Source organism: Gouania willdenowi, chromosome 22 (genome assembly GCF_900634775.1).
Source record: "Gouania willdenowi chromosome 22, fGouWil2.1, whole genome shotgun sequence".
Taxonomy (NCBI): Eukaryota; Metazoa; Chordata; class Actinopteri; order Blenniiformes; family Gobiesocidae; genus Gouania; species Gouania willdenowi.
Genome location: NC_041065.1, coordinates 7,211,681 through 7,230,260, shown reverse-complemented (window position 1 = coordinate 7,230,260; position 18,580 = coordinate 7,211,681). Strand labels below are relative to the sequence as shown.

Sequence of the window (18,580 nt, the reverse complement as noted above, 5' to 3'; positions counted from 1 at the left end):
GGTATTCGCTGTTATCTGGATCCTGATTATGGTGCCATGATTGTTCACACTTTAAAATGCGCAATCTGAATTCCATCCGGATTAACTCGGTGGGGTAACGGATAGGGGTGTCCCAATCTGATATCAATATCGGATATCGGTAAGATTCAAATTTCCGACGTTTTTTTTTATTTTATTCAATTGTAGAATACTGTGGTATGTAACCAATTGGTTATTAATAAATGGGTTCATTTTCTCATACCTACTGTTGCTGACTATTGTTCTCTGTTTGAGTGACATAACATGACCGAAGCCTTTTCTAACATTCCACACTACAAAATAACTCATTATTATTTTTTTATTAAAGAAAAAAAAAAGTATGTATGTATGATTCATGTTGATATCGGATCAATATCGGCATCGGCCGTTACGCAAGGCTGCAATATCGGTATCATATCGGTAATGAAAAAGTAGTATCGGGACATCCCTAGTAACAGAGGACCCAACCCAACATAACTGAGTCAAATTTCAGAAAGATTGGTCAATAATTAACCAAGATATTTAATTTTAGAATTTTGACAATGATGAGAGATGTAGATTTTTAATTTTCACACTGATTCACAATTTGTATATTGATACAAATCCCCTCCAAAATTTTATGGAACATTCCATGGCCCAATATCTATCTTTGGTTGAAGATTTGTCAAAATCTATTATGTATTTATGATGCACAGACAAACATACAAATAAACAGTGGTAAAGATATTACCTCCTTGGCAGAGGTAATGAACCAGCAAACATTTTGTGTCCAAACACTCTGCTAAATGATCAGGAAATGAAGGAGGTGGATTTTCTGCGGTGGACAGCAAACAACTACATGGTGGAAGGAGCTTCACTTAGTGCTAGCATAAACACACAATATGCAGGACCTGGAGGAGTTTATCGTTACGTATTTGCTACGTAAGAGGAACCGATAAGCGGAATCCACTGGCAAGCAAACAAACGATTCCTAGGAATTGGATTACTGGGAACCAGTTCTCAGAAAGAACCGGTTTTTGATTCCCATCCCTCGTCCCTAAATCCTTTGGTGACGCAGTTTCCTCGCCTGCTGCAAGAAATTCACTAAGACTGCAGCAATGATTAGTGCACGTGCAGAAGTGGTGGAGACCACCCTATTTAAATAAATGTTTTGCTCGTTCAATGTGGAGACGTGAGTGCACAGAAGCACACAATGACATTTGAGGAAGTTAAATTGGAGGCAGATGGACTTCTCTGTCTGCTGCACAAACATTTGATAATGTAGAAAACTAAATAAACAAATTATTATATATGTTTTTAACTACTTAAGAACCTATGATATTTTTTCTTCCTAATTTAATGTGGCTGCTCCGTCAAAAAGCTTTTAAACAAAACAGCTGAACTAGCAGTGTTTCTCAAATGGGGGTACGTGTACCCCTAGGGGTACACAATCACACTACTTGAGAGAGAAAGTGAAAAATGTACAAATGAAAACATTAATAAAAAAAACATAGGCTTTTATAATAATGTTTATTGATAATCATAATAATGATGATGGACTTGGTCCCACACCAAGTGGGAGATAACCAGAAACAATAAAAACTATAAAAATAAATCTATTCAGGAGACACTAAATACTGTTTCTTTCCACTTATTTACAAAATGAGATTCTTTAAAATGTGTGTTATCACTCATTCATTCCATCATTATATTCTATAGTTGTTTTGGGGTCACCTGGAGTTTAAATGGGGTCGTCTGAAATGTCCATACATATACATTTGTTGTGATGTTTCTTAACACTGTCACAACAAGTTTAATTTTCAAGGTGTTGAATTAATTTTCAAAATAGCACAAATCCAACTAATGACAACAAGTCAAATGGTCTGGTATTTTAACCTATAGACAACACAATGACACACACCATGACAAAGTGATGTACCTCTGAGGATAGAGATGTGCTGTGGCATCTCCCCAATATCAAGGTTGTCAGAGTCTCTCAGCTCCACCTTGTCGTAGCCATACCAGCCCAGCAACTCGTTCATGGTGTTCTCTGCAAAACTCTGCAATATAAAATAACAAACACTGAGTTACATTGCATGGTAAAAAAAAACAAAAAACAAAGACCACGAGTAGGATTTAAACCAGCACCCTCTATATTGTTTCATGTTATGTTGAAAGTTTTGATACCAGTGAAGCTAATTAAGAATCTTCTTGCTTTAAACAAAGATATCCATTAAGTTTAAGTTAAGTCACAAAAAACACAGCTGGAACTGAAAGCAGCATTTTATAAAAGGGTATATGGCACAGGGATATTAAAATTGCAGCTTATGTATAATTTATGGCTATCATTACATCCAACATGTTTCATAATATATCTTACTTCATGTGATTTAAATCTATCCATGTATATCATGGGGTTATAATTTCTATGTGCAATATAATTAAATTACACCATCACAAATGAAAAGTTATTAATTAAAGTTACATTGTTTAATGAGTGGTTGCTCTTTTTTTCTTTCTTTTTTTTTACACAAAAAACAAAATCAAAAGATTTTATTGGATTTTTGTATTTGGCACTATTTTTCTTGGATTTTTGTACAGCTAGGCATATAAAGTCAGTTGTACTAAATTTGCTTCATCACTTCACAATTATAAGGCTATGTACTAAGACAGAACTAGAAAGAAACAGTATATGCAGTACTTTTTTTGTCAATAACAGCCGAACACATGTCACTTTTACAGTTGTCAGTCACTGAGCAGAACATTGCCCTCTGCACTTGAGGAAGTGTTTCCCACGATGTGCTTTATCATGTGACATTGAGCTACTTTGAACAGAGCAGCACAGCAATGCACAGAGAATATGAATAATAAAAATAAATAAAAATGCAGCTGAAACATCAAAAGGAATCCTCAAAAGCAGTCTCTCACGCCACAGCTGATGATGAACACTGGAATCAAAGCCAGGGCCCTCATCAGTGGGGGATGCAACACCCACAAGTTCATTTAAAAAAAAATTATCCGCCTCACTTTTTCCAAAGATATTCATTGTTGAAAATGTATTGGTCCATTTAGATTGACTGAATAGAGATCCAGCCAATTACAGACAACCATTTGACGAAGCCGCCGTTCCAAGAAGGTAAACAAAGAGTTAACAGCGATGGGTAAAGTGTAAGTGAAGTGACAAAAAATTAGTAACAGGTGGCAAAAAAATGCCTAAAAGTGGGAAGAAAATAGTGAAAAGTGGCTAAAATGGGATAAAAGCAGTCAAAAAGAGGTGGGAACCTCTGGGTACCTCACGATACGATACGTGATACAAAGCTCACAATAACAATTATCTCACGATATGACAATAGTGCAATTATCAACACATTGGTCAGAAATCAATCTACGAAAATCTATGACATAACAAGAAGAAAAGATTAAGTGAAAAAAAAAAAAATATTTTATAACTCTAATAGGCAATAAATTGAAAAAGTGTCCTATGAACAGTGACACTATTTAGTGTAACATTTCTGTAAATAAGTGTCAACATACCAATGTAAACAAATTAAGTATCTCCAATGGTGCTTTCTGTAAACAAAAAATAGGGTCACATCATTATAGTGCAATATTCCAGTAAACAATATATTGGTTCCTTCAACAAACAGTGATAACATTTCTGTGAAGTCGTAACAGCACATTTTAGTGAAAAAGCAGAAAAGGTTTTGAGAGAAGAAAAAAAAAAATCAATACTTAGCGCGAGCACATCGATAATCGATAGTGCGAAAAAAATGTAGTAGTGAAAAAAGGAAAAATGTGGAACAAAAAGAGGCAAAATGTAGGGTAAAAAAGCAAACAAGTAGAGATGTAATGATTAATCGTAAGGCAGTTAAAAACCGATTCATAGGTATCACGGTTCACATCAATACTGTGAAAACTGAATTCATCCTTTTCTTGTCCAGAAGTGTAGGCGGAGGGCGGAATCTGCTACTACTTTCTTTCTGGTCGCCTTATACTCTTAAAAATGTTCATAAATGATTCCTTACCCCTTTAGCACCGAAGGAATATCTGTAATATTACGTGAATATCTGTAAAAGTCACGTTTTTTGCTATTAGCGCTGTCTGCTAGCGCATAGCATATCTTTTTCACTGCAAGAATTTCTGCATGCAAACCGACCACTGGGTTACCAGCGCCCTCTGCTGGTCCAAAAAATATCTGACGTAAATACAGTAAAGTCCAATTGTTAAGGCACAAAATATATTTTCAGTTGCACTTTTAAAAAGAAAAAGAGTTACGCAGTTTTGCATTGTTTACTATAGAACCAGAATTTAAATTAATAGGGTTCTTCTTCATTTGTATTGTTCCTTTATTTATTTCATTCAAGATTTATTTTTAGTTAAATTGCACTGTTTTAGAAAATTAAATTAATAAACTAAAATGGGAGTTGACGGTTGTGCTACCCTTAGAAAATTCTTACTTTTTAAAATCACCACCTACTGCACAACTGGAGGATTTCTAGAAGTCTCTGCCTGCTGAACAGTCTGCTGTGCTGAATAGTTTAGCTAACATCTAAACTCTTAAAAATAATTTCTTTTTTTCTAAATTCTGGTCAAAGGTCTTTAGCAGCAACTAAAACTGATTAATTTGGATCATTTAAAGTGTTAGTCACAAGTCACTTGCCTAAAAGCATCACTGACACTCCGGGAAGTGTTTCATGCATGAAACTAAATGCTCTGCCATTCTTACACCAACTACTTTGGTGATTTTTTTAATGACACATAAAAAGTATATTTACTGTTTGTAACGATGAAAATAATAAAGCACACGTTATCTCCCCTAGACTTTTCTTGACATGAATAAATTATGTTCAATAATGTTCATGCATGGATAAAAACTAAATAAAAAGGTGTTGGAAAACCTTTGCTTTGAATAAACTGTGTTCTGGCAGTGATTTTCTGAGGTGATGCAATAATAATTGAGTACATGGAGGCTCTGTAATATTCCCTCTCCCTAGCCCATCTTCAGCTGAGCAAAGACATGAATCATCTTCAAGTTTAGAAGTCACAGGAAGACTGGATTAAAATCATATTGTTTTTATTTGTTACTTGCGAGATTGGTCTATGACTCACTTCCAATGTTGTGTTGGTCCACATTGTCTATTATTTGTTTTAAACTGTGAATTATCCTGGAAACATTGCTTGGACTCTGCTGGAGTTGCTTCCTGCCAACAGCAGTGCAGACACAGTACTGTGTGATTTGAAGTTCTTGTAGTTTCATTGTTTTGTCGGCTATTCTGTGTCGGTTTTTTGGGGTATTTAAGTTCCTTTTCATCAAGTTACTGAATCCTAACTTGGTCCTATTGGTCGAATAGCGCCTTCCATGGCAGCTCTGCCCTACAGTGGCTGGGAAGTGTCAGGTGAATGCATTTACAGAAACGAACACAAATGCAAAAAGGTCACAACACGAATGCAAAATGGCCACAACGGAAGTGTTTCAGACGGACAGGAAACACTTCCGTTGCGGAAACCCGGTGGCCGTGAAGTGTCAGGTGAATGCATTTAAAGAAATGAACACAAATGCAAAAAGGTCACAACACGAATGCAAAATGGCCACAACGGAAGTGTTTCCGACGGACCGGTATTACAGACGGACACGTTTCTGGTGGATGTTTTTAACCCACCAGAACAGAGAAGAACAAGAAGAATACATCGAAACATGTATGAAAGTAAGTGAAAGTTGATTAGGATACTCTAATATTTTTCATATCATATCATAATACCGGTCCGTCGGAAACACTTCCGTTGCGGAATGTTCTTGATATTCCACATACACTGGTATATACTCATGAGGAATGAAGTGTATTGCATTTGAAAGGGTGTGCTTGCTTTATTATGATACATTATTATTACATTAGTGGCTAATTTAGACAAAAAATGTTAATAACATTGTTTATCTGCCATATTTTTGTGGGACAATGTGTCGTCCAACAAAAACTGTTACCGTTCCAAGCCTATGCGCCTGCCTGAGTACAAACCTGTACCTGATACAATAAAAACATGGAGTTCTGGCTGACACCAAACACCCTCAGCCTACGTAACAAATGGAGTCTTTGCTTTAGACGACAACATACAAAAATCTACTTGAACCCTTTAGGTGACGATATTATCCAGGTAAATATCCAGAAATCATATGATGTGGCCTGTTTGATCTCCTCCTTGTGTTTGGACAGTGAGAACAATCCCCGTCCGATCGAGGGATGCATAGAGTTAATACAAAGTTAAACAAAATAATAAGGGTTAGGGGGCACATTTTCCATTGTCTGTCTGGTGTGGGACAATCTATGTTAGCATGAGCAACAGCATCGCTCTCCCACAAAGCCCCGAGAAATACAGTTTATTGAAAAAATTGGATTTATTCAGTGTGAAGCCACACACCGAATTTGGTTATCGTATTTTAAACGGTTTCTGAGAAAAGCTGTCCCCTTTAACTCGGACGGACGGACGCATGGACGGACGGAGCTCAAACCTATTTCCCCTTCCACACTTTGGGACAGAGGATAATAATAATAATGGCTTGGATTTATATAGCGCTTTTATCAAGGAGACTCAAAGCACGTACAGAAACCATTATTCATTCACACCAGTCACATCAGTCATACCGGTGGTGGTAAGCTACAATGTAGCCACAGCTGCCCTGGGGCAGACTGACAGAAGCGTGGCTGCCATTTTGCGCCTACCACCACCAACATTCAGGCACAATTCATACACATTCATACGAGGCAATGTATGAGTGTGTATATTAACACAACAACAATGACTTGGATAGAGCAGGATTCAAACCCCCAACCCTTCGATTAATGGACGACTCACTGAGCCACAGACGCACTGAAGTTACACTGATGAAAAGCCTGTTTCCCTTTAAAAACATGTATTTGTGGGATGAGTACCAGTACACATCCACAGTGGGGGGAGTGTGTGTGTGTGTGTGTGTGTGTGTGTGTGTGTGTGTGTGTGTGTGTGTGTGTGTGTGGGGGGGGGGGGGACAACTTGCAACTCCAAATCAAGAGAAAAATGTGTTTTTCCACACACTGTGAATGGTGAGGGAAATGAGTGAAGAAAAAAAAAGCAATATTTAGACACATTTCAATGCGTGATATCACACAGGCTCCACAACAACCTGCACAGACACATGGTGGTGGTCTAGTGGTTAAGGAAACAGGCTTGTAAGGGTCACTGGTTCAAATCCCACCTGGGCCATCACTGTGGGGCTTAACCTTAACTGCTCCCTGGGTGCTACAATAAGGCAGCCCAGTGCTCCTCAGGGAGGGGTTAAATGTAGAAAACAAATGTAGCTGTACATGTTGTATAATTAAGGTGATCTATCGCCCCTGTTTAACTGTAGTTCATCTGAATTAAAACACAATTTGTCTGTCTATCTCTCTAATAATTCATGCATTCATCTCTATGCTATAGCATCTTGTTTTCATTAGCAGTAGCAAAGGTATAATCCAATCGTTCACATTGAGATCTGTGGTTTGATTCCCAGAGTGATCGTTTTCCATCTGAAGCATGTTTTCTTTTTAAGCAGCATGAATGAAAAATCTCTGATTTTTTTTTTTTTTTTAAGTTTCTTTAACATTAAATACACTGCGTCCCATCAATTCTAGCTGCATGGTACGATAAATTCACTTAAAAACAAATCCTTAATCATTGATAAATGTAGTTTCTGATATTGTTGAAAGGATGTGTTGTAAAGACTAATGTTGGACATGTGCACTTGTTTTGAAATAAATAAACATTTTGAAGCAACCCTTGCACGGAATTAAAAACATTTTTAAAAAATACACTGAATTACAAGCCTTTACAGAAAAGTGTTCTATTCTAAGCTTCTGGGCACAGCTCAAAATACACAGTAAAATGTGTTACACAAAATTAATTTATTAGTTTATTAAAAGATAAATTACAATAGTCATTTTAAATAATAATTAAAAAAATGTAAATTAAAACCGTTTTGAACAAAGCAAAAACTCAATAAAACTAAAATATGAACCTGTTTTAAAGAAACTGTATTTTATTTTTCCCAATTACGAAGGGTTCAGTGAATGCACTGATGAAGCTTGCAGAGTTCTTTACCTCCAATAAAGTAAAGAACTAGTGTAATAGAGTAAAAAAAAAAAAGGTTTATCTATCTATCTATATATCTATAAAAGTTCTGCATGTGTGCATGCGTGTGTGTTTGTGGGGCTAAATTCTCCCAGACATGGTGTCTGTTCATCCTAAAACTTTTTTGACCTGAAACCTTTTTGACTGCTTGCACATATGCCGAGCATGTGTATTTATTATTTTGAAGTTATTTGGTGATTCATAATGTTTATTTTCATTTTATTTTGAAATCACTGCGGAATTAAGGCGGGTTACACTGGACGGAGGGTTAGATCGGAGAGGGAGGAGGCCGTCTGAGCAGCCGCACTCACACTGATATACTAGCAGAGCTCTCAAGTCTCATGCATTGGGCGAGAGACACACACAGTTCAACTTGATGTGAGTCATTGAGTGTGCGCATGCAAGCAGCTCTGATGCGCGTGCGTGGAGCCCACACACACACACACACACACACACACACACACACACACACACACACACACACACAAACCATGTTTCCTTTGGTAGTGTGAGCCACACACGTGATTTATAAATGAAGTTATTCTCAGTCTGCTTGTTAAGTTACATCTGTTTGTATAATAATTACAAACCTTGGATGATAATCACCCCTGCACTAACACGTGTCAAATGCTAAACAAATAGTTTTATTTGTACACATTTGTGTCTTTTATCCGATTCTACCTGAACTGCTGCATTGGTGCAAACTTTATTTATCAGTTTATCATTATTCATGTCCCATAAAATTAAACCAAGAAAATCGCATACAGTATTTTACTTTGCACCTGCGCATAAACCCCTTTATAACACTACAGAGTACAGAGTACGTACACCTCTTTGTACATCCAAATGTCAAACACATACTCATTTGGCCATAATAGACAACTCTACTTAAGCTCCCACTATATGAATACATACTTCCGACGGGCACTGTACTAGTCTTATTTGAGATGAGCGTCGTTCTTGCAGGCTGTAAGTCATTTGTTCAATTACAAAAAAAAAAAAAAAAAAAAACACAACAACTTGTGAAAAACATGGTTATGTATTGCACTTTTCTAACGGGCCTTGGACACGTTTTCATTAAAAAGGAGTAACATGACACATTCTTAGTTTTCATGACAAAATACATAGTTAAAGGTATGTCTACAATGGAGTTTTTACAACTATGACATTTTTTGCTAAATCTAGTGCAGTATAACAAAACAGACTAAACTCAGATTAAAACTAAAGCTAATTTCCACAGACTTAATTTTAACGACAACACAGCTAAAAGACTAAAATATGACATTAACTAAATCCAGTCTTTGGTGAGTGACTAGACGAAAACGAAATTCAAATTTCTTGTCAAAACTAACACTGCTAATAGCAGAGTGCTCCAGAAAGTAGCGCAAACAATGGAAAAGCTAATTGCAGACTGACCGATAAGTGCTAGAGCTGTCATTTCAATTAGTTTTCAGCTATTTTTACATTTAGCTTTCAGCCTCATTTATATAAGGTTTTTAAAGAACAGACATGTATTTGTGCAGTTTCTATTCACTTTCAGTTCAAATCAAAGTCAAATGTCACGTTATTCACAAATCCGTCTCCCAGTTTTTGCTTTAGTGGTTATGGGAAAAACGCATTTCATAAAGTAAGCACCTAGCAACAACCCCCTGATGATGTCACTCCAAGAACACAATGATTTGTTTTATTGAAGCATGTCATTTGAAGAAATTATAATAATAATGCATTGGTTGGGGCGGTGTTTAGCTCAGTGGGTAGAGCACCCGCCCCATGTACAGAGGCTATAGTTCCTCACCTGCAGCGGGTCCAGGTTCGATTCCGGCCTGGGACCCTTTCCTGCGTGTCATTCCCTGCTCTCTCTGACCCCCTTTCCTGTCAAGCAACTGTCATATAAAGGCCACTAGAGCCAAAAAAATCCTTTAAAAAAAAAAAAAAAAAAAAAAAAAAAAAAAAAAAAAAATAATGCATTGGTTTTCATATAGCGCTCAAAACACTTTACAGAATTAAGGCATTATTCTTTCATTCTACACTTAGTGGTGGTAAGCTACTATTGTAGTCACAGCTGCCCTGGAGCAGACTGACGGAAGCAAGGCTGCCATAGTGCGCCATCAGCCCCTCTGACCACCACCAACACTTACTCACACACTACATTCATACTAGAAAATGTGGGTAAAGTGTCTTGCCCAAAGACACAATGACAGATACCACCCCACTGAGGTACGTGGAATTCTCAGTGGTCTCCCATCCAACTACTAACCACAATAAGTTACCACACTAAATAATTATTAAATAACCTGTAAGCATTGTAGGCAGGCGCATATCTCCCGTGGGGGGATGCCACACCCGCACTTTCATAAAAAACACAAATTCATCCCCCTCAGTTTTTACAGAGGGATTCATTGTTGAAAACGTATTAGTCAAGTTAGATTGATTGAATGGTGATCAAGCCAATCACCATTTGACGAAGCTGCTGTTCAGAGAAAGTAAACAAAGAGTTAACAGCAATTAGTAAAGTGTAAGTAAAATAACAAAAAAACATGAATCAGAGGAGGCAGAAAATGGTCCAAAAAGTGGCAAAAATTTGGCAAGAAAATAGTAAATAGTGACTAAAAAGCACTCAAGAATGGCAAAAGAAATTGACAAAAACAGAGAAACCAGGTGGTATATAATGGCAAAAAGTAGTTTAAATGAACAAAATGTAACAAACAATAGTGACAAAGGCCAAAAATGTGGAACAAAAAGAGGCAAAATGTAGGGGAAAAAGGAAAGCTTATTTGGATGAAAAGTGGTGAAAGAATTGACAAAAATTGAATTAAAAAAAACTTGCAAAAAAGGAAAAATATTAGGAAAAATTGATATTTATTGGCAAAAGGAAAAAAACTAAAATTTGTCAAATATTTTGGAAAAGGGCCAAAAATGGGACAAAGAAAAAGATAAAAAGGGGTTAAAAATGTTTTCCCTTTTAGGGATTTCTGGGGAATAATAAATACATTTATGACATAAATAGCGTCATGTTGAGCATCACTGACTTAATAACAGCTTTATCATGGTTTTAGTAAATTAATTTAATAAATAGGAATGTTGATACAACTTTTTCACTTCCGATACGATGCCAATATTGCATTCCATAGGGAGGGCTGGTGATGGTCACAATTATGCTATCAAATATATTCATTTATTTAATTGCAATAACAAAACATCCATTGCTGTCTTAAAAAGATTGCACTTGTTGACAGCATGTGCAGACAAAGGTAAAAAAAAAAGTATGTTGCTATCACAGCAGTGGGAAAATTCCAAACCTTTAAAGAAAATGGTTGAAAATCCTCACTCTACAGAATACAGCGGCTATTAAAATGCAATACTTAAATATATAAATGTATTATGTGCCATAAACACAGTTATCAAGGTAACTGAAGTTTTAAAATTCAAGATAGGCTGGAATCAAATGTGAGCTTATTTCACACATTGGTCTCTGCCTTATGTGAGTACGTTTAAACCCCATAACTGTGACCATGAACTCAAGAAGCAAAAGGAAAAATGGATGTACAGTATCATATGGAACTCCCCTGTTGTTATTTTTTTTAGGATACACTATGCATGCATAGCATACAATATTAGGATGTCACTGTCAACTAGAGCTGGGCGATATGCCTGAAATGTTATCATGATATCTTTCATATCGATAATTACTGATTCATTTTTTTAACCTATTGAAAATAAGGACCCTAAAGGACCATAAGAAAAAAGGCCAAACTTAAATACTTTTATTTTCAACAAAATCTTTTAAAAACATTTCAACAAAACTAAGGAGGAAAAAAAAAGTTCAATCTACAAATATAGACATTAAATAAATGTATGTAACATTTTGTAAATAATAAATCAGCTCAGTCTTATGTTTCGGTGGGTTAGCTTAGCTTAGTTAGCTTTAGTCCAGTTTGCAGTTCACAGTCATTGCTGGCAGGTACATCTCTGTTATTGTGTTTGCGGGAACTTTGGGTGGATCTGAGGAGGAACTTGGACTGGTTCACTTTTGGCACGTTTCCAATGGCGGTATCGGCTCTGCACGGCTCCGCACTCCTCGCTTTCAGAACCCGATACTGTTTTTCCAGAGCGTTTCCATTGAGCACCAACCTGCCATACTCCACAGATTGCACTTCTTCCTGCCATCCTCACAAGATCACCAACAAAAATCAATGGTGGCCAAATGCTTCCTCTGTGTGGTGTGTGAGTTGATGAATGATGACTCTACGCTGTGATGATTCTCAAACCAAATTAGAATCTGCTTTTGTGCCTACGTCACATTTTCTGACCAGGGCTGCTTTTTTACAAAGGAGGTACTAAAAAAAGCAGCACCAGGTACCACGGAGGAGGTCCTTTTTGCCAGTGGAAATGCGCAAAAAGAGAGTAGAACTGAGCCGAGTAGAACCAATACCACCAGCTTAAGGTAGGCTGTGACAAGCAGCACTGTCTGTGTGTGTGGGGGACCGGAGAGGTGGCGTGCACTGCTGAGCTCCCGTGAACGGAGGATATTAATAAGTTGCAATCTTGGCTAAATTGAGGCCAAATTGACCGTGGCCCTCGCTAATTTCCAACACTGATGAACAGTAATATGTCACTACACGTTACACGTTGGCCCGATTACAGACAAGCCAGTACTGACCGCGCTGTTTGCTCGGGTCATCATTTCAGGTGGTGAAACATGAAACTACTATATGTACACAGCTACTTTGGAGCAGCTCAAGCCTTTCATCTGCCGACATCCCCCAGAATGCCTTGCGGTTCTGGGTCAGAGCTTGTTTATTCTTCTTGTTTCTGCTTCTTTCTAACGGAGCTCAGTGAAATTTCTGAACATTCTATCGCACATAAATTCTATTGATAGTGATTACATCTCTATTGCGATAAATATTATCATTGTTTTATCGCCCAGGTCAACAAGTGTCAACTATAGCAGTTATGATTGACAGTGACAACTAAGGATGTCCCGATCCAATCACGTGATCGGAAATTGGGCCCAATCACGTGGTTTCAGACTCGATCAGAATCGGACATTTTCTCCCGATCAGGAATCAGATATATATGTATATTTATTATCATTATATGGGTGGGCGGTATATACCGGTATATATTTTCGTTATGATATAAATTTTTAATATACCGCCGTACCGGTGTATTGATTACACAACGTTCGGAATGCTACGCTGCGCCGCGTCAGATCGGAGCCTTTTCAGTGTTGCACTGTGAAGGTAAACAGTAGCGCTCTGGTTACGGTGTAAATAGATAAGAAAGCTCTGAAGCTGTAGAACTAGTAGAACATGATGACAGAAGAACTTGTGTCAAAAAGAGGAGCCCTGTCTGTTGTTTGGATGCAGAGTGGAGGTGGAGAGCGATGTTCTCAGACGTTTTAATAAAGGAGTTCAACAGCAGGTAAATCCCTACAATATTTGTTCGGTTTGGAAGAGACCAAACGTATCGTTATTATTTAATCTGGCACTATAGTCTAAAGTGACATTTTTTTAATGTATTGCTTGATTGATCAAGCTACGTCACAGAAGTGCTCTGTTTAGGGTTGAATGTTAAAATAAGGAGAATAAAATAAATAAAGGACATCCTGGATATGTTTTTTGCTCTTCTTTATCTTTTTGATGTCGTATCAGATCGGGACTCGGCCAATTCTCAAAATCAAAAGACTCGGAGGCAAAAAAACCCGATCGGGACATCCCTACTGACAACTAACATGTGACGATCAGCTGAAATAAAGAAAATGTGACTGCTGTAGAGTGGAAACGTTTTTCAAAACGTGCGTGCAGAAATTTGCACAAAATACGGAAGGGCGAAAACCTTGTGAGGAAAAAGAAATCCAAGAGAGAATTCCGCTTTAATGATGAGCTCAAGTATAAATCAGACAGAATGCATGCTGGAATAAAGCAGAAAGAAAGTAAGCACAGCGTAGAGACAGAATCCCAGTATCCCTCTGTGCCTCCACTTCCTTCCTACCATCCTGTCCTCTGCATCACCCTTAGAGAAAGTGGGAGTATTATTACGAGTGGAATTTAATCCTTTTTTGGCAGCTCATCAAAGCACAAGAGGAGGAAGAAACAGTAGCTGCTACAGAGTTTCTTACAATGAGTTTATATACAACACATTTTGTTTTATTTAACAAAACACAACCTCACTCTCAGACCTCATCATCTCTAATCCTAAGAAAAGAAGAAAAAGAGATTGGCCTGAGGTGATGTTCATGAATTGGATTACCAAACAACAGTTTCTGATGATCAGAAAAGAAAAAAGAAGACTAAAGAAAAAAACTCCCAATCTTCAGTAACACTCTCCACTCAGATTAATCTATGACATATTTTAAAGACGGCAAAAGTTTATATTTATCAGCTTTTGTTGCTTAACCACTTTATGGGAGATGTCTAGGTCTTTAAATGAAAACCCGCCAACCCGCCAAATGCGGGTAAAAAAAATTACTTTGGCGGGTAGCATTGTTTTGGCTGGTGAAGAACGAAACAAATACCACTGCATCTGTTTGAATCAGCAGGCTGCAGAAACGAGGCAACAAGTTATTGTTGCCAGATTGGGCTGTTTTCTGCCAAGAAATGTACAGGTTTTTGTGTGTGTTTAGATTTTAAAACATAATGTGTATCTGGCAATAGGGTTGCGTGCAGACTTAAGTAAAGTTAGAACTATGCACTTTGCACTTAAAACGCAAGCTGCTATTTTGATATTTATATTGAATATATGCTGATATTTAAGTATTTAGATGATTAAATTATATAGCTAATGGTATTGATGATAATTTCATAATCTGAGAATCATAAAATGAAATATTTTGTACCATATTTGACTAATATATATAATATAATTTATTTATAATACAACCCGTATTATTTAACGAATTGTGTACACAGAGAAATATTTGTATTACATGGTCCTGTTCTCAGCACAGGCCAGGTAATTGATGGTAGGCTATGGAAAGGCATTAAGCCCACTGTATCCAGGAGAACCTGTTATTCAGACTCTTCCAGCATGGAACCCCACCTCCTGCTTAATCCGGGTGGTAGGAGGCTTTTATAGCACATCAACTCTTACTCTCACACCTTCCTCTGGACTCTAAATCTCTACCTGGGTCAATGAACTGTTAATTTGTGTGTGAATGAAATGGACAATTGAACATCAGAATCCATGGATCAAAGGAATTATTATTTGACTTTTCTTTATTAGTATTGTAATCTTGAATAATTATTCTACATATTTATTTCGAACAGGGTTCTCAGGAACATCCATCCATCTATTTTCTTCCGCTTTATCCGGGGCCGGGTTGCGGAGGCAGCAGTCTCAGCAGAGATGCCCAGACCTCCCAATCCACGCACACCTCCTCCAGCCGTTCTGGGGGGACCCTGAGGCGACACCAGGCCAGCTCAGAGACATAGTCCCTCCAGCGTGTCCTGGGCCTTCCACGAGGCCTCTTCCCAATAGGACAAGCCTGAAACACCTCCCAAGGGAGGCGACCAGGAGGCATCCGAAACAGATGCCCGAGCAACCTCAGCTGGCTCCTTTCGACGTGAAGGAGCAGCGACTCCGAGCTCCTCCCGAGTCAGTGAGCCTCTCACCCTATCTCGCGCGAAGGAAACTCATTTCCGCCGCCTGTATCCGCGATCTTGTCCTTTTGGTCAAAGGACTCTCATGACCATAGGTGAGGGTAGGAACGTAAATCGATCGGTAAATTGAGAGCTGAATATTCTTTAGAGTTATCATACTTGACACTATACATGTGCACTGAATGGCCATTCAAAATCAGTTTCATCAGTTTGATGTTATTAAATGTCTTTTGTCTGTTTCACAGTTTCTTCGGTTTCTGCTCCTCTCTCCTTGAGTTGTACTTAGTCGGTTGATTTACTCGTCTCAAATTATACTTAAATACTTACTATTTCACTATTACTTTACTTTGCTTAATAATCTAAGTATCATGTGTTACATAATCCTATATTTCCCATGACCACATATCACGACGTGTCATACAACAATTAGCTACGTGCTTACGTTAGCGTGATTGTTATGGTTTGGTATCAAAACACAAACAGAATGGCACAAAACAAACAATAGAGGCTGAAATTAAGTTTGGGAAAAACCAAACATGTGGAGATACTTATCGGGTGTTGAAAAACCTGAACTACAGAAAAATAAGGCAACTGCTGACACGGGAAAGTGTAGATGAAAGGGGATCGGAAAAGAAGAAGAAATAGAGGAGTTTTATTACTAAATGGATGTTGGGTCGTGAGTGGCTGGTATTTTTGCAATCAACTAAAATAAAAAGTATTTAAATAACATGAACGCCTTAATCTATTCTGTGGCACTCATAATGTACTTTATTTTTGCTGGAAAAAATGTGGCTGGTGGAAAATCTGGTTGGATGGTAACTTTAAGAATCTACGAGCCATGCTGGCTGATGATCTAAAAAGGTCATTTAAAGCCCTGGACATGTCCTTTCACAAGGCGACCTCCTCCTCATGGCTGCAGCACGACTGCAACAAAGCGTAAGTCTGGTGCAATGGATAGATACAGTATGTTAGCAAAAGTAAGTGAAATCAAGGTCTGGCAATATCTACGTCTAAAGATTTATATGCATTCTGATTTGTGATGCAACGAGAGACTAGGAGGTTTTTCCCTTGAAATGACATTTTATTGCAAATCAGTCAGAGAGAACTTACAAACCATATGGCATCAACACTGATAGTTCACGCCGAAGCAGTCTTTTACCTGCTGGTTGCACATTTATCAAATATTGTTTGGACACAAGAAACCCATCCATGGTCCCCGTCAAACTCTCCTAAATCTTATTTACTTTTACCTCTTAAGCCCCAGCTACTTTTCTCAGATACATACCCATGACAAATAATGTTTTTCTAAGCTTCTACATTATCTACATGGTTAATTTGTGTTCAGATTGAAGTAGGACCCTTAGTAGTAACAGATGATGTGAAATTTTTAAAATATATGACACTGAGTGACAATAAATCATGTTTTGAATAAAGAAATTTGTAGTCTGCCCCCAAAAACCCTAGAGATTTACATCAAATATAAAGCCAATTCTCAGTAGGGGAAAGCTACAAATGCAGAAATAATTGAACTAATGTATACACATCAACTGCAGCAATTTTGATGATAATAATAAACAATAGGTCAAAGATACACTTGTTGTAGAATAAAGCTCAGTGCCAAAGTTTTCCACAAGTTTGGGAACAAGTGTGTAGCTGTAATATGTCGGTCAGATTGATTCCAATCATTTTTTTGTCTAACTTTTGACCACTAGATGTTGCAATATGGTTTGAAATAAACACGTTATCCATTTTCATTTAGGTGTCCGCTGTGCCATGCGTAATTCTGTAATAATTCATTCCACTCTTTGCCGTTACGCATGGGTGTTATTCAGCAATGCTTTAACTAATCAGAATGGATAAAGGAGGGACCTGCCATTGTACGCACGACCGCTGCGTGCTTAATGGACGGATTTGTCAACTGAGAAATGCCCGGATGTCAGTAATGGCGGTATTTATCTGACTACACGATTTGGATTTATCAAAATATGGATTTAATGCACATTTGAGCAACTTTTGATTAGAACAACAAATTTGAGTTACCATTTGTCCTCATTGCTGACTTTTGTCGCTGGCGTTGTTTTGGTACGTAACATATCCGACCTGTATATCAGTGGATTCAGCTCGGCCTGTAGTTTCACGTAGGCTCTTGTTATAGAGCTCTGTGTTTATTTTGTGAAGCAGTGGACTGAGAAAAGGCAGAGTTTGCAGAGTTGTTGACTTTTTTCTCTTTGAACATAATGGCCAGGCAAGTGTGCAGTGGTCTTTTGTTCTGAATGTGGGTTGGCTACAGTGTTAGCTGAGTTTCTGAGGATTACGGAGAGGTATAGAATGTGTGATTTCATTTATTCTTTACACCATTGAGAGTCACAGAGGCTGGAGCTGCCCCCGCGGGCGGGTCTGGTGGGGCTGACGAGGTTTTAAAGTCTGAACCAGTGCTTCACCTACACTGCACCTATCAGTATTCCTAATGTGTTGTGGGCTATTAGAATTCATTGAGTTTCACCTCTGACGTGGATCCTGAGAAAACCTCACTAACAGTCTTACTACCGTACTTTGCATCATGATGGGGAAACAGGATACCTTGTGGGCAGAAACCAGAGCAGGTCACAGCACACTGATAAAATTCTTCAATCTTCATGCCAACATTGCCTTCTCCTCCTTCACTTTTCCACTCCTCTGCTCCCTCTCTCCTCCTCTGCTTTCATTTCCCACTCAATCCTTGATATCTGATCCACTGGAGACAGTCAGGTTTCACTTTTTGGAACTCAATGTGATCCTTTCTTTTCTTGTTCACAGCCCTACTTTCTCCATCTTATTTGTCTGCTCCCTCTGCCTTATCC

General features: G+C 37.9%; 1 protein-coding gene across 7 annotated transcripts in view; it reads right to left on the bottom strand.

The window, feature by feature from the left end:
* Positions 1–18,580, bottom strand: part of sobpa (sine oculis binding protein homolog (Drosophila) a) — an 81,894-nt gene that overhangs the window by 54,517 nt on the left and 8,797 nt on the right. For 6 of the 7 annotated variants that reach the window (XM_028437940.1, XM_028437942.1, XM_028437941.1 and 3 more), the window contains exon 2: positions 1,937–2,057. The exons of the other annotated variant lie outside the window; for it this stretch is intronic. In XM_028437940.1, the coding sequence (XP_028293741.1) occupies positions 1,937–2,057 (121 nt within the window). The remainder of the gene's footprint in view (positions 1–1,936; positions 2,058–18,580) is intronic. 7 annotated transcript variants of the gene reach the window in all.